General features: G+C 39.5%; 1 protein-coding gene across 7 annotated transcripts in view; it reads right to left on the bottom strand.

Moving 5' to 3' along the window:
* The window catches only part of Uimc1 (ubiquitin interaction motif containing 1), an 85,452-nt gene that overhangs the window by 16,601 nt on the left and 47,768 nt on the right, over positions 1 to 21,083 (bottom strand). For all 7 annotated transcript variants that reach the window (XM_052727457.1, XM_052727455.1, XM_052727459.1 and 4 more), the window contains one exon: positions 16,939 to 17,098. In XM_052727457.1, the coding sequence (XP_052583417.1) occupies positions 16,939 to 17,098 (160 nt within the window). The remainder of the gene's footprint in view (positions 1 to 16,938; positions 17,099 to 21,083) is intronic.

Here is a 21,083-nt window from a genome sequence, read left to right as displayed (position 1 = left end):
CCCAACCCCATTCAAACATGTGCGCATACTACTTATATATAAAATTAAATTGATTAAGTCCCAAAGTATATATTAACATGGTAAAACACATATAAAGGTCTTCTGAATTACTCAGGGGGGACCTCTAAGCTCATTAATCATGCAACTAATTCAACCAGAGATTTGTGTCAAGGCTGTCTTCTCTCACCTTGAGCTTCAGTCACAAAGTGATTTTTCTCATCAGAAGATTTTCACTTAATAAACTCTTGTTCTCTCAGGTGCCCCCTTCCCTCCCCCCAAAAGAAAAACCCAGACATCATTGGATCCATTTTTTTTTTTTTTAAGATTTATTTATTTTATTTTATGTGTATGGATATTTCACCTGCATGCAGATACGGGCACCACATGCATGCCTGGCGCGATGGATCCCTGGAACTGGATCCATGTGGACAGGTGTGGGCTGCCATGTGGGTGCTGGGAATTGAACCTGGGTCCCCTAGAGGAGCAGCCAGTGCTTTCAACCGCTGAGCCATCTCTCCAGCCCTGGATCCATTTTTTAAATGAGCACATTTTAAAAGCTTAGAGATCTCAAGCTTGTAAATTATTCCTCTGGAACATGATTTAAAGTCTGATAAACTCCAAAGCCAGGACTGCAATGCTAAAGACCCCCTGTCCCTGCTCAGGCTGCAGTAATTTCAAATTTAGAAATGAGTGGAACACTCTGCCCGAGGCCAACCCGGGGCCCAGCTGCCCATCCTGCAAAGCCCAACAACTTGGAGGTGTTGGTGAGATTGCTCTACTGATCAACCTGTTCAACTGAGATCCATTTGGGAGAGGTTTCAGAAGCCTACAGCCTGCAGTCTGAGGAAACAAGATCAGCTGAGGAGTTGGCAAGCAAGCAAAACGCAACCTGAGAATGCAAGAGAAGGCTGTCCAGCCACCAAACTAGATCACCAGAGTCATAAGCCTATCCTACACCAACTGGGAACAGGTAAGGCCCCATCTCCGGACCGGCAGACCAGGTCTCTAGCCCCTAGGCCCCAGCCATTTGAGCCCCAGGGACCAGGCAGCTAACTTACCCTGCTCTCTCACCAAAAAAACCCAGCCCCTGCGAACCCAACAACCACCGGACTCATAAGCCACCCTACACCAACGGGGAACAGCCACTGGAGCCTCAGGGACTGAACAGCGGCCTCTTTCCTTGCCCCAACACCAATAAAACCATCCCATGCAATACCAACAACCACCCTGAACCAATTAGGAACAACTGCTCCCTGAGACAGAACCCACTAACACTGATTGGATGAAGCTGTTACCAGAGAAACAGAGCCCAACAGCACCGATTCGACCAAGAACTCCTAGTGGACCAAGACTATTAATTAGAACGAGAGGCACCTTCAGACACAGACACAGCCTACACCAAGTGGAGGAAGAGATGAGTAGATGCCAGTGAAAAATACAGGCAACAACATAAAGACCTATATGACAACATCAGAACCTAGTGATTCTACACCTGCAAGACCTGAACATACCAACACAGAAGAAGCAGAAGAAATCAATCCTAAAAATGACTTTAAAGAGGAAATGAAAAACTTTCTTAAAGAGAAAATAAAAAAATCCCCTTAAAGAAATGGAAGAAAAAAAACAAAAAAAAAAATTGGAAGAAATCAAAGAAAGCCAAGAAAAAGTAATTAAACAGATGAAGGAAACAGTTCAAAATTTGAAAATTAAAATCGAGACAATAAAGAAGACATAAACTGAGGGAATGCTTGAAATAGAAAATCTGACTAAACGATCAGGAACTACAGTTGCAAGCATAACCAACCGAATGCAAGAGATGGAACAGAGAATCTCTGACACTGAAGACACAATAGAGAAAAACCTATGAAGATACAAGAAGCTTACAGAACACCAAATAGGCTGGATCTAAAAAAAAAAAAAGTTCCCTTGCCACATAATAATCAAAACACTAAACATACAGAACAAAGAAAAAATATTAAGAGCCGCAAAGGAAAAAGGCCAAGTAACATATAAAGGCAGACCCATCAGAATAACACTAGACTTCTCAATAGAGACTATGAAAGCTAGAAGGTCCTGGACAAACGTTATACAGACACTAAGAGACCACGGATACCAACCCAGACTACTTTACCCAGCAAAACTCTCAATCACCATAGATGGAGTAAACAAAATATTCCATGACAAAACCAGATTTAAACAATACCTATCCACAAATCCAGCCCTACAGAAAGCACTAGAAGGAAAAATCCAACCTAAGGAAATTAAACACACCCATGAAAAAACTCAGGCAACAGATAATCCCACACCAACAAATACCAAAGAAGGGAAACACAACACTACCACCAAAAAATATCAGGAATTAACAATCACTGGTCATTAATCTCCATCAATATCAATGGTCTCAACTCACCTATGACAAGACACAGGCTAACAGAAGGGATACGAAAACAGGATCCATTCTTCGGCTGCATACAAGAAACACACCTCAACTTCAAAGAAAGACACTACCTCAGAGTAAAGGGCTGGGAAAAGGCTTTCCAATCAAATGGACTTAAGAAGCAAGCTGGTGTAGCTATCCTAATATCTAATAAAATAGACTTCAAACTAAAATCAATCGAAAGAGGTTGGGAAGGACATTACATATTTATTACGGAGAAAATCCACCAAGATGAAGTCTCAATTCTGAACATTTATGCCCCAAATACAAAGGCACCCACATTTATAAAAGAAACAGTACTAAAGCTTAAATCGCACATCAAACCCCACACACTAGTGGGAGATTTCAACACACCACTCTCACCAAAGGACAGATCTACCAGACTGAAACTTAACACAGAAATAAAGGACCTAACAGATGTTATAACTCAAATGGACTTAATAGATATCTACACAACATTCCACCCTAACACAAAAGAATATACCTTCTTCTCAGCACCCCATAGAACCTTCTCAAAAATTGACCATATACTCGGCCACAAAGCAAATCTCAAGAGATACAAAAACATTGGAATAACCTCTTATATCTTATCAGACCACCATGCCTTAAAGTTAGATTTCAACAACAACAAAAACTATAGAAAGCCTACAATCTCATGGAAACTGAATAATGCCCAACTGAATCACTAATGGGTCAAGGAAGAAATAAAGAAATTGAAGATTTCCTAGAATTCAATGAAAATGAAAGTACAACATACCGAAACTTATGGGACACTATGAAAGCAGTACTAAGAGGAAAATTCATAGCACTAAATGCACACATAAAGAAGTTGGAGAAATCTCATACCAATGACTTAACAGCACACCTGAAAGCTCTAGAACAAAAAGAAACAAACTCACCCAGGAGGAATAGATGCCAGGAAATAATCAAATTGAGGGCTGAAATCAATGAAATAGAAACAAAGAAAACAATACAAAGAATCAATGAAACAAAGAGTTGGTTCTTTAAAAAAAAAAAAAAAATCAACAAGATAGACAAACCCCTATCTAAATTAACCAAAAGACAAAGAGAGAGCACCCAAATTAACAAAATCAGAAATAAAGGGAGACATAACAACAAACAACGAGGAAATCCAGAGAATCATCAGATCATACTTTAAAAACCTGTACTCCACAAAATTGGAAAATATGAAAGAAATGGACAATTTTCTGGATAGATACCATATACCAAAGTTAAATCAAGACCAGATAAACTATTTAAATAGATCAATAACCCCTAAGGAAATAAAAAGTCATTAAAAGTCTCCCAACCAAAAAAAAGCCCAGGACCAGATGGTTTCAGTGCAGAATTCTACCAGATTTTCAAGGAAGAGCTAATTCCAAAACTCTTCAAATTGTTCTACACAATAGAAACAGAAGGAACATTACCAAACTCTTTTTTATGAGGCTACAGTTACCCTGATACCCAAACCACACAAAGATGCAACAAAGAAAGAGACTTACAAACCAATCTCCCTCATGAACATTGATGCAAAAATACTCAACAAAATATTGGCAAACCGAATCCAAGAGCACATCAAAAAGATTACCCACCATGACCAAGTAGATTTCATCCCAGGGATACAAGGATGGTTCAACATATGAAAATCTGTCAATGTAATGCACCATCTAAACAAACTGAAAGAAAAAAAAAAACACATGATCATCTCATTAGATGCTGAAAAAGCCTTTGACGAAATCCAACACCCCTTCATGATAAAGGTCTTAGAGAGATCGGGAATACAAGGAACATTCCTAAACATAATAAAGGCAATTTACAGCAAGCCAACAGCCACCATCAAATTAAACAGAGAGAAACTCAAAGCGATTCCACTAAAATCAGGAGCAAGACATGGCTGTCCACTCTCCCCATATTTATTCAATACAGTACTTGAAGTTCTAGCTAGAGCAATAAGACAACAAAAGGAGATCAAGGGGATACAAATTGGAAAGGAAGAAGTCAAACTTTCACTATTTGCAGATGATATGATAGTATACACAAGTGACCCCAAAAATTCTACCAGGGAAGTCCTACAGCTAATAAACTCCTTCAGTAAAGTGGCAGGATACAAGATCAACTCAAAAAAGTCAGTAGCCCTCCTATACACAAATGATAAAAGGGCTGAGAAAGCTGGGCGGTGGTGGCACACACCTTTAATCCCAGCAATTGGGAGGCAGAGCCAGGCGGATCTCTGTGAGTTCGAGGCCAGTCTGGTCTACAGAGCGAGATCCAGGACAGGCACCAAAACTACACAGAGAAACCCTGTCTCGAAAAACCAAAAAAAAAAAAAAAAAAAAAAAAAAGGGGGTGAGAAAGAAATCAGAGAAACATCACCCTTTACAATAGCCACAAATAATACAAAATACCTTGGGATAACACTAACTAAACAAGTGAAGGACCTATATGATAAGAGCTTTAAGTCTCTAAAGAAAGAAATTGAAGAAGATATCAGAAAATGGAAAGATCTTCCAAGCTCATGGATAGGTAGGATTAACATAGTAAAAATGGCAATCTTACCAAAAGCAATCTACAGATTCAATGCAATCCCCATCAAAATCCCAACACAATTCTTCACAGACTTGGAAAGAACAATACCCAACTTCATATGGAAAAATAAAAAGCCCAGGATGGCTAAAAGAATCCTGTATAATAAAGCAACCTCTGGAGGCATCACCATCCCTGACCTCAAGCTCTACTATAGAGCTATAGTAATAAAAACAGCTTGGTACTGGCATAAAAACCAACATAGGGACCAATGGAATCGAATTGAAGACACTGACATTAATCCACACACATATGAACAGCTGATTTTTGACAAAGAAGCCAAAACTATACAATGGAAAAAAAGAAAGTATCTTCAACAAATGGTGCTGGCATAACTGGATGTTAATATGTAAGATTGCAAACAGATCCATATCTGTCACCGTGCACAAAACTCAAGTCCAAGTGGGTCAAAGACCTTAACATAAATCCAGTTACACTGAACTTGATAGAAGAGAAAGTAGGAAGTACTCTTGAACGCACTGGCGCAGGAGATCACTTCCTAAATATAACACCAGTAGCACAGACACTGAGAGCAACAATTAATAAATGGAACCTTTTGAAACTGAGAAGCTATTGAAGGGCAAAAGACATGGTCAGTAAGACAAAAAGAGAGCCTACAGAATGGGAAAAGATCGTCACTAACCCCACATCTGACAGAGGACTGATCTCCAAAGTATATAAAGAACTCAAGAAACTAGACATCAAAATACTGAACAATCCAATTAAAAAATGGGCTATAGAGCTAAAGAGAGGAGGATTCTTAAAAGAATCTCAAATGACTGAAAGACATTTAAGGAAATGCTCAACATCCTTATTCTTCAGAGAAATGCAAATCAAAATGACTCTGAGATACCACCTTACACCTGTCAGAATGGCTATGATCAAAAACACTAATGAGTCTATGTTGGAGAGGACACGGAGCAAGGGAACACTCCTCCACTGTTGCTGGGAGTGCAAACATGTACAACCACTGTGGAAATCAGTATGGTGGTTTCTCAGAAAATTGGGAATCGATCTACCTCAAGACCCAGCCATACCACGCTTGGGCATATACCCAAGGAATGCTCAATCATATCACAAAGATACATGCTCAACTATGTTCACAGCAGCATTATTTGTAATAGAACCTGGAAACAACCTAGATGCCCATCAACTGAAGAATGGAATAAGAAAATGTGTACATATACACAATGGAGTACTACTCAGCAAGGAAAAACAATGACAACATAAAATTTGCAGGCAAATGGATGGAACTAGAAAACATCATCCTGAGTGAGGTAACCCAGTTCAGAAGGACAAACATGGTATGTACTCACTCATAAGTGGATACTAGATATAAAGCAAAGGACAATCAGACTGCAACCCACAGATCCAGGGAGGCTACCTAGCAGGGGGAACACTAGGATGACTGAGGCTTAAAATAAGTCTATGGGGACCACACCTACTCAAACCATCACGTGCTAAAAGTAAAACTTTAAAATAACTTATTTGTTTTTGCAATAGTGGAAATTGAACTCAAGGTTTTATGCATGGTAAGTAAGTGCTCCTCCACTGAACTGTACTCCCAGATAGATTTTCCTTTTAACTTCCAGACAAGCTCTCACTAAGTTGTCGAGGGAGGCTGACTTTGAACTTAACTCTGTAGACCAGGCAGGCCTTGAACTTGTGATCTTGATCCCTCGGCCTCAAGTAGCTGAGGTTACATGCTAAGACCACCATTCCTGGCCAGAATTTTAAAGTAATATTTATCTTCTGATGAGTGAATTATAGCTTAGGAATCTACTCTAAGACAATCTCAACTTAGATCAGATTGTATGGACCAAGATGTTTTCTCAAAGCACTATTTATAACAATGAAACCTAAACAAGCCATTGTTCAAAAACAGGATTAAATCATGCAAGAATACAAAAGAAATAACAGAAGAAAATATGCCAAAATATTAAACATATATTGGAGCAGTGAAGTGGAGTTTGGAAAATTTTCCCCCCATTATACCATTCTATATTGTCAAAGAGTATATGCCACTTTCATAATTTAAAGAATTATGTACATTTAAAGTACCTTAATAAAGTACACAATGTAGTTGGAAGTTTCTCGGGTATCCCAGCTGGCTGGCGGTTGGGACAAATTTCTCCCACTTGTGTCCCCCAAGTAAACACACAGAGGCTTATATTAATTATAACTGCTTGGCCATTAGCTGAGGCTTATTACTGACTAGCTCTTACACTTAAATTAACCCATAGTTCTTATGTTGTTTAGCCACATGGCTTGGTACCTTTTCTCAGTTCTGCCTTGTTATCTTGCTTCCTCTGTGTCTGGCTGGTGACTCCTGACTCTGCTCTTCCTCTTCCCAGCATTCCTTTAGTCTGCTTGTCCCGCCTATACTTCCTGTCTGGCTACTGGACAATCAGCATTTTATTTATCAACCAATCAGCAACACACATTCACAGCATACAGAATGACATTCCACAGCAACACCAAGTCCATACTAATGGACAATGAATACAGCTGGAGTGGAGCTTTCTAAGAGATTGATTTTACTGGTTAATCCCAACCCCAATCCCCACCTCTGTGTAGCCCTGGCTGTCCTGGAACTCCCTCGGTAGATCAGGTTAGCCTCAAACTCATAGATATCTGCCTGCCTCTGCCTCCCAAGTGCTGGGATTAAAGGAGTGTGCTAACATCACTCAGCACTAGTTAATCTTAAAATCAGAAAAAGACAACTACACAGTGTGTGCCTCATAGCTTAATATGACATGAGATTTACAATATCTTCTAAGAAACACACTTGAAGGAAAACAAAAACACCTGAGGTGAATCTGACCAAGCCTCAAATCCAATTAGCAGTTTCCAGAAATTAAACTCTAGAATAGAGAAACATACTAAAATGCAATCAATAAAATACAGTAAGAAAAAAAATTGTGGTTTTTGTTTTTCTTGTTTTGTTTTGAATCAGGGTCTCATTTTTCCCAGGCTGGTCTCAAGTACACTGTATATGAGACTGACCTTACACTTCTGATTCCAGGGAGGAAATTCTTTACTTAACAAATGAAGTACAATTGGGGGGGGGGGGCGTTAATGAGACTTCAAAAAATCATTAAAAGAGGTATCAACCAAATCTAACATATGACCTCTGTTTGGGTCCTGGATGACTGGTATGATGATAATAACAATGATGTTGGTATCATAACAGCAAATTACAAATGTAGCTGGGTTTGTTTTTTTTTTTTTTTTTTTTTTTTTTTTTTTTTGAGATAAGCTTTTATTATGTTACCCTGGCTGGCCTGGAACTCTCTATCTACACCAGTCTGGATTTCTGCCCACTTCTGCATCTCAATTGCTGGATTAGAAGCGGGCACTTCCACACTGTGTCTGGAACTGTATTTTTATAAATACTCCTTATCTTTTAAACATGAACACCAAATTATTTGTATATGGAAAATATGCTGGAAAACTGCTTCAAAATGCTTTAGTGGAGAAGGGGGTGAGAGACCAGAGTACATATAAAAATAGATTGATTTTATGTTGATAATTACTGAAGTTGGGAGATGTGTTTATAAGAATTCATTATCACCCAGCACTCAAGAGGCAGAGGCAGGTATATCTCTGTGAGTTCGAGGCCAGGCTGGTCTACAAAGCAAATTGAAGGACAGCTAGAGCTGTTATACAGAGAAACCCTGTGTCAAAAAAAAAAACAAAAGAAAAAAGAAAAAGAAAAAGGCACACATCAAACCAGCACACATTAAACTGGATCACAGATAGGATTTTTTTCTGTTTCCTCAAATATTCTATAATAAAGATATACTAATTTAAAAAATGAAACATTAAGTCAAGAAAAAAATCCATAAGTCCATACTATATTAAAAATAAACAGTAAAGAGGGAGGAAAAAGTCTTCTTTACAGAAGAATGTCAGCTAATCAATGTAGAAGTGGCAGGATTACAAAAACCACCATTACCACAGTGATAAACAATCTAAGTAACATTATCAGTGGGTACTAAATCCTCTGCACTCACATTGGGAAAAAGGAACCAACTCCATAAGCTATTCTCTCACCTCCACACTTACACTTTGGAAGTTAGTGGCCCTTTCTCTCCCTAGTAAATAAATGTAACATAAAAAAATTTTAAACCATGAGTGAACAATATTTTGGAATAGGATATTTATACAGCCTCAACTGTTGTATGATATTTTGTTTGTGTTCTGACAAATAAAGCTTGCCTAGAGATCAGAGGGAGCCAGCCACTAGTCAACCATAGACGCCTTTAATGCCAGCATTCAGGAGGTGGAGACAGGAATATAAGGCGGGGAGAGACAGGATCTTCGGTAGAGGACTCATAGAGGTAAGAAGTCTCTCTAGTCGCTGCTGCTCTGCTTCTCTGATTTTTCAGGTTATTATCCCGATATCTGACTCCTGGTTTTAACTGATAAGACTAATTAGGATCATGATTCACTCAACAGCATGAAAAGTGTGACTAGATTCTAAAGTAAAACAGTTTTACCTGCTGATATTCCTTCTGTACACAATACTTCTGAGTATTAACTGTTAAAAGGGTGTTAAAAGGGATATTTTATTTTTTTTTTGGGGGGGGGGATAAGCACATCTGGCAGAAGAAAATTGCTAAAAGAAATCCAGAGACCTGGATGCTGTGCTGCTATTCTCACTTGGAGGGAGGAGGGAAGCTCATGAAGCTGAGGCACAGGATGTTCAAAACTATACAGGACTTACAAGGCTCTCCCAGGTTAGATAATCTGTAAACAAGGTGAAACTGCCAACAAGTTGAGTAGGGAGCTCCAGGGATGAGGGTTCTGTGAGTGGTCATCCATTTTTGTGTGGAATGTTCCATAATACAACTGCCTGAGAGTCACTCATGTTTCTATTTAAGTAACTCTCAAAACTCACTGGCTCACCAACTAGACTTGAGTGGGATCATTTCTTTGGTCTGTTGTTGGCGTCCTATCTGGGGTAAAAAGATGTCTGTTTACATCTCTCCAAGAAAAGTCACACAACACTGGCTCTTCAACATCCAAACCCAATGAGTAGGAATAACTACAACAAAAGTTAGCGTTAAAAACAAGATGAGAAGAACAAAGATGCTTGAGATCCTAAGTGGACATGCTGTAGTCAGACAACTACATATTTTCTAAGCAGGGTCTCATGAAGCCCAGCTTCAATCTCTCTATGTAGTCAAGGATGACTCTGAACTCTTGATCCTCTTGCTTCCACCTCCCAAGTACCAGTATTACAGGTGTGTACTAGCACACCAGGCCAGACAATCATTCCACATACCACATCAAACACCAACTTTAAACTAGGTAGTGGCACAAGCCTATAATCCTAGCACTCAGAAAGATGAGGCAGGAAGACTGCCGTAGGTTCAAGGCCAGCCAGGCTTCAAACTTGCAGTCTTCCTGCCTCGGGCTACACACTTGACTAAAATGTATCTTAACACTTGCACCTAGAAAGTACAATATAGCTAACAGAAATAAACATACAAATTTCAAAGCTGAAAAAGACCTTCTCCCATTCTGAGGTCATTAGCTCGAGTTACATGTGTCATTCTCCTACTGCCTTCCACAATGCACAAACTATCATCCTATTTAACTGCTGCTCTTTTCTGTACATGTTATATGTGTTTGTATTAAATGACAGATGTTATCTTATATTAGTGCCCTTTTAAGTCTTCAATCACATTTTCTTCTGAAACAACACAGGATCTTCTTTGCAATGACTCTGTGAGTAGGTTTAGCATTGCATTATAGCTATTCATGTGCACTTCTTACTTATGCAACTAAACCATGAGACCAGAGCCTATGTATGATCTGTGTATCTCCCCACATCACCTGGTCTCCTAAATTCACAGTTTTTCCTATTAAACCTATCCCATTTCACAACTGTTAATCCCTTAGAATAGGTAATAGCAATGTAAGTAATCTAATCATCCTGAGTACTACAAACACCATACTAATACAAGAAAGAAGATTGGAGAGCTTTACAAATTACATTCAGATCAGTAACTAACAGGTATCTAGGACAGAAAAGGTCCAACTTTGTCTAACTTGAGAAGTGAATCTTAGAGATGCTGAGGCCTTACTGATTTATGCTGACATTACCCAAGTCAAGCCTCTTCTAAGCCTCAGTCCTTTATTATCTCCAAAGCATATCACAGAAAAGATCTCCAACTCCTTCAATCCACCCCCATCTATTCATCATTGTTTTTCTGGAGACAGCCCTGAAAAGAAAATAACTCTAAGCAGTATCATGACTCTATGCTATAACCCTCTACCTAGGCAACAAGTAGATATTGTTAATGCCTATAGCTTCCTAAACCTTACTATTAAGTCCCTCTTACTAACTTACTCTTTTTTGTTAGTTTGTTTCATGAGATAGGGTCTCTCTATGTAGCTCTGGTTATCCTGGAACTCTCTACATAAACCAGGCTGGCCTTGAACTCATGAGATCTACCTGCCTTTGTCTCCCGAGTGCTGGGATTAAAGGCGTGTACCACTACTCCTAATTTAACTTATTCTTACCACTTTGACTCTTAGGCCTTGATGTCCATATTCCTCTTACTTATACCCAACTACAGCTTATCTACTTATTAGAAACACAGGCCCTAGAAATACTACATAGACTTAAAGAAGTAATTCATAATTGCAGCTAGCATTTATTAAATATCTAGGCATAATGCTTTATATATCTACCCAAATATATTATAAAGTGTCTCAGATTCTCATCACCCCACTGTTGGGCTAACTGTATAAATGAGGAGCCTGGTTCTAAAAAAGGTAAATATAGTCAACTGGCAAATATTACTGATAAAATTTAAATCCAGATCTGCCTACTTCCAAAGCCCACATTTTGTCCACGCTATCATACTGCCCCAAACAAAATGTTAACTCTGTTCTCCCAGCTCTACCCTTGTCCCCAATTCTAATAATCTATTCTCCTACAGCAACCTGAGTGACCCTTAAAATTGCCATCCTCTGCTTAAACATTCATTCTTTGCTCAAGCCTTTCCAATGATTACTCACAAGAGGAAAAGTTGAAGTCCTTTTTATAGCTAAGAGCTCTGGAATCTATCCACCTGCCCCTTCCAGTTATTCCTCTAGTCTCTTGTTTATCTCTCTCTCATTTGCTCCACTCCAGCTATACTCCAGCCTGTTCATATGCAAAGGTCTTTGAAGTACTGTTTTTTCCTCTGTCTTTAACCATCTAAGTTAGGGCTTCTATTGCTGTGATAAGACACCATGACCAAGAGCAACTTGGGGAAGAAAGGGTTCATTTCAGCTTCAGTTCCACATCACAGCCTATCACTAAAGAAAGTCAGGGCAGGAACTCATGCAAAGGTCATAGAGGAGTGCTGCTTACTGGCTTACTCTTCATGGCTTGCTCAGCCTGCTTTTTTATAGCATCCAGAACCACCAGCCAAAGGGTGGTACTGCCCACAGTAAGCTGGGCCCTCCCACATCAATCATCAATCAAGAAAATGTACCACAAACTTGCCCACAGGCCAGTCTGGTGGTGACATTTTCTCAAATGAGGTTCCTCCTTCTCAAATAACTCTAGCTTTTGTCAAGCTGACATAAAACTAGCTAGCACAGTAACATATTCTCTTCCTGTGATAGCTATTATCAGTTGTCAACTTGAATACATATGAAATGAACAACAATCCAGAAATGGAGGGCACATCTGTAAGAGATTTTTTTTTTGCTTGGTTTGAAGTGACCTTTGATCTGGATCTGAGGTGGGAAGATACACCTTTAACCGTGGGTCATACCTTCTGCTGGAAGCCTATATAGGACATAGAAGAAGGAAGCTTTTGCTGTTTGCTTGCTTGCCCTTGCCTTGCTAGTACATCCATTTCTTCACTGGCATTAGAGCCTACTTCTTTGGGATTCCAGCATATACTGAAGACCAGCTGAGTCATCCAGTTTTGTGGGATGAGTAAGTACTGGATCTTGGACTTTCCATTCACAGCCAGCCATTGTTGGATTAGCTGGACTTCAACCTGTAAGTCATCCCAATAAATCCCCTTTATATATAGAGAGAGATTCATTCTATAATTCTGTTACTCCAGAGAATTCTAATACACTTTCTCACCTTAAAACTCCCTCACTTCCTGTAGGTCTCTACTCAAATGCCACCTTCTTTTTTATATTATTTAGTTTATGTAAATGAATTATTGCCTGAATGTATGTTTGCATGTGACTTCAAAGGTCAGAAGACAGTGTTAGATACCCTAGAACTGGAATTATAGATTGTTAAAAGCCACCATGCGGGTGCTGGGAAATAAACACGGGTTCTCTGCAAGAGCAACAAGTGCTCTTAACTGCTGAGCTACCTCTCCAGCCCCAAATGCTACTATCTTAACTGGGACCTTTCTGACAACTATTTTAAATTGTTAGAGCCGGGCGGTGGTGGCGCATGCCTTTAATCCCAGCACTCAGGAGGCAGAGCCAGGCGGATCTCTGTGAGTTCGAGGCCAGCCTGGGCTACCAAGTGAGTTCCAGGAAAGGTGCAAAGCTACACAGAGAAACCCTGTCTCGGAAAAAAAAAAAAAAACAAAACTTAAATTGTTAGATCGGTATTTAAATTGTTAGATCTCTATTCCCTTCTTGTGCTTTGTACTTTTTTTTCCCCTAAAATATTTATCACCAGGCTAGAGAGACCATTTAGGCAGTTAAATGCCACACAAGGATAAGAACATGAGTTTAGTCCCCAGAACCCACAGAAAAAGTTGAGCATGATGGTGTATGCTTGTAATCCTAGCACTAGAGAGGTGGAGACAGGAGGATTCCTGGAGCTCACTGGCTAGCCAGCCTAGCCTGAACTGTCAAGCCCCAGGTCCCAGTGAGAACCTTGTCTCAAAAAACAAAGTGGATGGCTCCCAAGGAATAACACTGAGGTTGACCTATGGCTCCATACATATGCACACACATGTGCACATGCACACCCACACAAAATAAATTTTAAAATTTATCACCACTTGACATGTTGCTTCTTTACTTTTTTCTGGTTTATCTTCCATCACTAGAATGTACATGCCATGAAAGTAGTGACTTTTTATATTAATTCAATGTATGTGATATACAGTTGGTATTAATACATACTTGTTGATAAGTAAGTAGGGAGCTTTATTTTTCCTAAGTGTTTACATAAAAATGATCTCCAATGTATTTTCCAGATAATAAATACAAAAGCAGTTTGCTTTTGTTCTAGTCTGGATCAATATAGTGAATCTTATCTCCTGCAAACAATCCTTTTAAAGAACATTCTATTTTTTTATAGTTCTGATCAGATAGCTTTGTCACTAAAATAAACTGAGCACACAAGCCAGCTTAACCACAGTGTAGTAATCAAATAAAACTTACAGCAAAGTTAATCAGACACATCTTTAATGATATGCATAATTGTTATTGTGCTGCACGGTAACTAGGCATAAATGGTAGACATTCCATGTAAATGATGCTAATTGCTATTCCTGTTACACAGTCAAACCAAGCATGTCTAGGATCAGCTTCAGAGAGAAACAGAAAGGAGGGAGAAATCTTGGTACTTAACTCCGAGAGGTAAGAACTTTCTTACTCTACTCCCCAGGAATTAGGCAAATGGTCTCCTGGTTCTATTATGTGGCTTCTTCCCGTTCTCAAGACGGGGAAACTTTCCCACTACAGTATGAGAAGCCTGCTATCCAAGATTTAGAAATTATGTTGAGAGGAACAAGAAACAATCACTAATTTCTGTCTCTAATAAGGAAGATGTGGGCACAAGCAAGCTGATGGAAACTAAGAGATCAGATTTACTGAGGGTCAAGCAAAGGCCACACACACTAGTAAGTGTCTCACATAATTCCTCACTTCCCCAGCCTACCCAGATCCCCAAATTGTTCCCAAGAAAACACATGACTGAGCATACTATGGGATGGTTCCAATGAGGATTCCTGCTCCAAAATCTCCCTAAAAGGTCTATCTAAAATGCCAGTTTTCACAGTCCAGGCTAAAACCCAGCCTATCTAGGACATGATCCCAATTCACTGTTCTTTTCTCCCCCAATGTATTCATTTACAGGGATATTCACTTAGGCATAAACCATGCACTCTAAACAACTGTAATTACTTTCCTAAGTAAAAATTTACTTTCCCAATAATATCACAAACCTCTTGGTAGCAGAAACCTTGTTTTAAAACTTCTCTAGTAACCCACATAAAGGCTTACCACCATTTTTTAAAAAACATGTTCCACGAACTGGAGATGGCTTGGTGATTTTTAAAAGTGTTTGCTGAACAATCATGAAGGAAGAATTTAGATCCTAGTACCCATGGAACAAATTGGGCATCCCACACATGCCTGTAACTCTACCTCTGAGCAGAGCAAAGACAGGAGGATCACTGGAGCTTGCTGAAGTCTAGTCTAACTGGGAAAACATGAGCCCCTTGTTTAGAGACACCCTGCCCCAAAGGAACAGGTGGAGAGCACTAGAGAAGGACACTCAATGCCCTCTTCTAGCCTCTACCCATGTAGGATCCAGGGGTCAGAATTGGTCATCAGGTTTGGTGGCAGATGACCTTACCCACTGAGCCATTTCACCTGCTTGAGATCTCTGATAGATATGACATGGGTGGTAAGCAGAGAAATCCAGCGGAATACTAAGTCTACTCCAGTAATCTTTAGGGATGGGCACTCATGAACCTTTAGGGTCATGGATGGTTGGGCTGCCAACTCATGTACCACTGTTGTGGATGATCCAAGTGGTCCTTTCTGCAATTTTAACTTATAAAATACTTCACAAATATACAATTTTAGATTTAAATACATCTAAGTTATAAAAATCAACTGGCACCAAGAAGATTACAACACTTTCAATTACCTAAGACTTACATTTCATTTGTATGTTGGATCACGGAGAGCTAGCTATGCTGACACTAATTTACTTAAAGGTTAAAAATCATAGACAGAAAGGCAGAATCCAGATGGTAAATCAAGGGATATGATTTACAAGAATATTTTCTTGGTCAACATCTGACACTATATCAAAACTATGGCTTTGGTATACTCTTAGAAAGGTAACAAATAGTTTCAGCGTAACCCAGCAAAGATATACAGGACAGAAATATAAATTAGGAATAGTTTTAACAGCTGTCTCTAAGTGGAATGTCTATCGAAATAAACCATAAGACATTTCTTTTAAATAAAAAATGGACCATGCTAGAACTTAAGTTTCCTAAGTTCCTTAGGAGTCTCAATATTTAAATATATAAGCTGAAATGCAAGGTCTACTTACTTTTCAGATATTAGCTTTTCAGCTATTCACAGTAAAAAACAAATGGAACATTAAGAGGGAAGGCTTTTTCCCCTTTACCTTTTCCTGAGGAACTTAGTACAACATAATATGCCTATTAAGGACAAGGAGCACAATTGTACTCGAAACTAATTACATAGAAACAATGGCAACTTTGAAATTAAGAGCTATTTCTCCTGCACTGTATTCTACAGGATTACAAAAGTATCATGCAAAAAAATTAAGAGTTACACTGTCAGCTGGGTATGGTGGTGCACGCCTTTTTTAAAAAAAATTTTATTAAATTTTCTATTCATTTTACATACCAACCACAGATCCCCCTCTCCTCCCTCCTTCTGCCCCCCACAACCCACCTCCCCTTCCCACCTCCTCCAAGGCAAGGTCTCCCATGGGGAGTCAGCAGAGCCTAGTACACTCAGCTGAGGCAGGTCTAAGCCCCTCCTCCCTGGTGGACGCCTTTAACCCTAGCATCAGGAGGCAGAGGCAGAAGGGTTTCTATGAGTTTAAGACCATCCTGGTCTACATAATGAGTTCCAGACCAACCAAGATTATACATGGTGAAACCCTATCTCAAAAAAAAAACCCAATAAGTTAGGCCATCCTGTTGAGTTTTTACCTGTTTCCTGCTCCATCAGACCATTGCAGTACATGGCATGTTGTTCAATCTTTGCAGGAGGAAAGTCTTGGTCACACAGTGGGCAGGACACCCGGGTACTAGAGGAGAATGCAGGAGTGGGATTTGCTTTCTCACTATCTTCTCTCTCACCATTATCAACCTAAAGAGCATAGCAAAGAGCAATTTTAAAGTAACAGCTTTAACTTATATCTTTTCCCCCAAAGAACAAAATACATCCACATTTCATTTACTTGAAAAGAAAAAATACCTATCAGTTTATACCAGATTCAAAATCAAGGATTGAAGGCAAAGACTTAAGTATTTAAAGGCCTAAAGAAGTCATTAGTTAAGACAATCAATTTTACTAAAGCCTCTTAGGTCTTCTCTCTTGCTCCTATAGTTGCCAGTATCTTGCACTGGTAGTTTTTAAATTTTGCTTATTTGGTATTTATGTGGTTTGGTTGGTTTGTTTGTCTCGTGTGTGTGTGTGTGTGTGTGTGTGTGTGTGTGTGTGTGTGTGTGTGTGTGTGTGTGTCCGTCTGTCCATGCTACATAGTATATATGTGGAAGTTAGGGAGTTGGTTCTCTCCTTCTACCTAGTTAAGGTAAGGTCTCTTTTGTTTCTACCATACTTTGTATTCCAGGCAAGCTGGCTGTCTTAGGGTTTCTCTTGCTGTGATGAAACACCATAACCAAAAGCAACATGGGGCATGGTGGCAGTGGCACACACCTTTAATCCCAGCACTCAGGAAGGAGAACCAAGTGGATCTCTGTGAGTTCGAGGCCAGCCTGGTCTACAAGGCAACAACACAAGATCCAGGACAGACACCAAAACTACAAGGAGAAACCCTGTCTCAAAAAACCAAAAAAAAAAAAAAAAAAAGGAAGGAAAGAGTTTATTTTACTTATAAGTCCATATCACATTTTACCATCAAAGACAGGGCAGGAACTCTAACAGGTCAAGAACCTGGAGGCAGGAGCCAATGCAGAGGCCAGGGAGGAGAGCTGCTTACTGGCTTTCTCATCATGACTTGCTCAGTCTTCTTTCTTACAGAATCTAGGACCACCAGCCTAGGGCTGGAACCACCCATCATGGACTAGGCCCTCCCATATCAATTACTAATTAAGAAAATGCCCTACAGGCTTGCCTATAGCCCAGTCTTCTGGAGGCATTTTCTTAATTGAAGTTTCCTCCTTTTAGGTGACTGTAGCTGTGTCAGTTGACACGAAACTAGTCAGCTCTCAAGCTTCCAAGCAGTTCTCCTGTCTCTACCCCCAATCTTGATTTAGGAGTACTAGGATTGTGGATGTGCATCATCCAGTCTTTAATATGGATTTCAGGAATCAAACTCAGGTCATCAAGCCTGAACAGCAAGCACTTGTACCTGCTGAGCCATTTTGCTGGCCCAAACTGATTATTGTGTAGGAAGTCAAGAAATTAAAGTGGGTCTGAAAGTTTTAGATGATACTATTCCAAGGTTAGTCACTGAGCTTCTTACAAATCTAAGTTCTACTGTTCACAGATGTTCTAAGAAATTCCTATGTTGTACAAATCAAGCTATTTGAGCAAAAAGAGGAAGCAAATACACCCTCATTTGCAAGCAGTCTTGAGTTACTGAAGGTTAGTGATTACTGAGAAGCTGCTTGGCATTCTAAAGTTCACTAAGCACAAAGATGTGATACAAAAAGAGTATCACCAGTGCTCACAAAAAAACACTGTATTGACCCAGCAGTGGTACATGACTTTAATCCCAGCACTTGGGAGGCAGAAACAGGTGAACTTTTGTGAGTTCCAGGACAGCCAAGGCTACACAAAGAAACTGTGTGGAAAAAACAAAACAAAACACTACATTGCTTTGTACTCATCCACTGTTTTACAAAATATAATGAATATAACTACTAATGTATTTAAGAGAAAGGAGTCTATTATTGTCTCACTGTGATTGAAATGACTTCTAACTACATTCTACAAAACTCAGAATATTTCTGAAAATTCTTAAAAATAAGACATTTCCCCCCAATACCACTAAAAAAAGTCTATTTAAATATTAACTATTAGAAAGGAATTACAAGGCGTAAAACAACTTTTATTAGGACTATGTAGATGATCAGATTTGGTGTCTACAGAGCTGTTTCTTGTTTTAAAATATCATAGAGGCAAGATGGTTCAGTGAGTAAAGGTGTTTGACACCAACTCTGATGACTTGAGTTCAACCCCTAGAACCTACATGGATGGAGAGAACTACCTCCTGCAAGTTGTTGTCTGACCTTCACACACACACACACACACACACACACACACACACACACACACACACACACACACACACACACAGTGTAAAATAAATAAATAAGTAAAAATACTACCCAATGAGATATCAAAAGTAGTACTCAGACACAGAATTGTAATCCCTTGTAGGTATATCCAATCTGTAGCTCTAGGGTGTTGTGGAGTATTACTTTAACTAGGCAAAGATGTGTTATATTTGTTTATGTTGCAGAATATTACTTTAACTATGTAAAGGTATGTTACATTTGTTTATGCTGCATTTGTTTAATGATGTAAAGATGTGTTACTTTGTCTGCCTAAGGCACCTGATTGGTCTAATAAAAAGCTGAACAGGCAATAGCTAGGCAGAAGAGGGATAGGTGGGGCTGGTGGGCAGGGAGAATAAGCAGGAGGAGGAATCTAAGCTTGAGAAAACAAGAGAGAACAAAAGAGAAAGAGAGGGAGACACCCGGGATGAGCCAGTTAGGCAGCCGCCAGCCAGTCAGACATGGAGTAGGACATACAGAAAGAAAGGTAAAAAAAGCCCCAAGGCAAAAATGTAGATGAAGAGAAACAGGTTAATATAAATTATAAGAGCTAGTGAGACAAGTATAAGGTAAGGCTGAGCATTCATAAGTTGTCTCTGTGTCATGATTTGGGAGCTGGTTGGCAGCCCAAAAGAAAGCCTGATCCCAGGAGAGCTGTGAATGCCACTTAATACATTTATAGATGACAATATCATGTCACTATGTAAAAAAATTGGAAAACTCTTGTAGCCTAAACTTCTGACTTCAAAAGAAATGTCACCCAACAAATAAGCCCAGTGAAAATAAAGACATACCCTACAAATCACCAAGTCCTTCACCCTCTCCTACCTGGCTTATAAGCAGCTTAGAAAGCTGTTCATTTCGACCCTTCTTACCATATGACTTTTTTTGGGGGGTGGGTTGGTTTGGTTTGGTTTGGTTTGGTTTTTTGAAACAGGGCCTCCCTACATAGCACTGGCTATCTGGACCTCACTATGTAGATCACCTTGAACTCAAGAGATCTGCCTGCCTCCCAAAGGTGTGTGCCACCACACTGGGCTCTATATGACTCTTTATTCACATAAAAACTTACTAAACTATTTGTTTGGCTTGGAACAACTTCTCATATCTCACCTGAGAACAGAGTGACATATGATATACATATGACAATGCACCTCAAGAAAATTCTCAAGCACAATGAAGAACCAAAGCACCCCCATTTCAAGCAAGCCCCTCACACAGCTTGAAACAGGCCTGAGTTTCAAAATTCTCAGAGCTGCTGACATAGGTCCCAGGACAAAGTCAGGATGTTTGAAGAGCCATCTGGTAACAACTGATTAACCACAGAATGCCCCAATGCCGGAGATGGTCAAAGGTACAAAGTCACAATGTTTGAAGGACTATATAGTAGCAATTGATTAACCATAGAATGCCCCAATGCCGGAGGTAGTCTATAAAGTTTGACAAACAACAGGTTAAAACTACAAAGTAAGATAACACAGAAATTCTGAAAAGCCCCTGAAACTTGAGCCAATCAGAATTGTACCCATACTAGCGCCGCTAAATGATGTAACCTCATGGTTTTTGCCTTTGAAACCTGAGCTTGCAGAAGTGTGGGCACCTCCTCCAGCTTCTACTGTGTTGGATGGCTTGACAAGGTCCCTGCCGTAGCTTGAACTGCTTCAATAAACCTTGCTTTTGCAATTCAGTGAGTTCATGTCTCTGGTGGTCTCTTCGGGGGTCTCTCGCCCAGGGCACAACACACAATATTGAGAAAACATTATTCCACCATTTCCAGAGAAAAACTAACTAGTGTAAGAAATGATCAAGAGAGACTGCAGTTATAACAA

The sequence above is a fragment of the Peromyscus californicus genome, unplaced genomic scaffold, assembly GCF_007827085.1.
Source record: "Peromyscus californicus insignis strain IS unplaced genomic scaffold, ASM782708v3 Scaffold_8__1_contigs__length_139910024, whole genome shotgun sequence".
Lineage (NCBI taxonomy): Eukaryota > Metazoa > Chordata > Mammalia > Rodentia > Cricetidae > Peromyscus > Peromyscus californicus.
The sequence above is the reverse complement of the archived record's forward strand: the minus strand, read 5'-3'. Positions and strand labels throughout refer to the sequence as shown.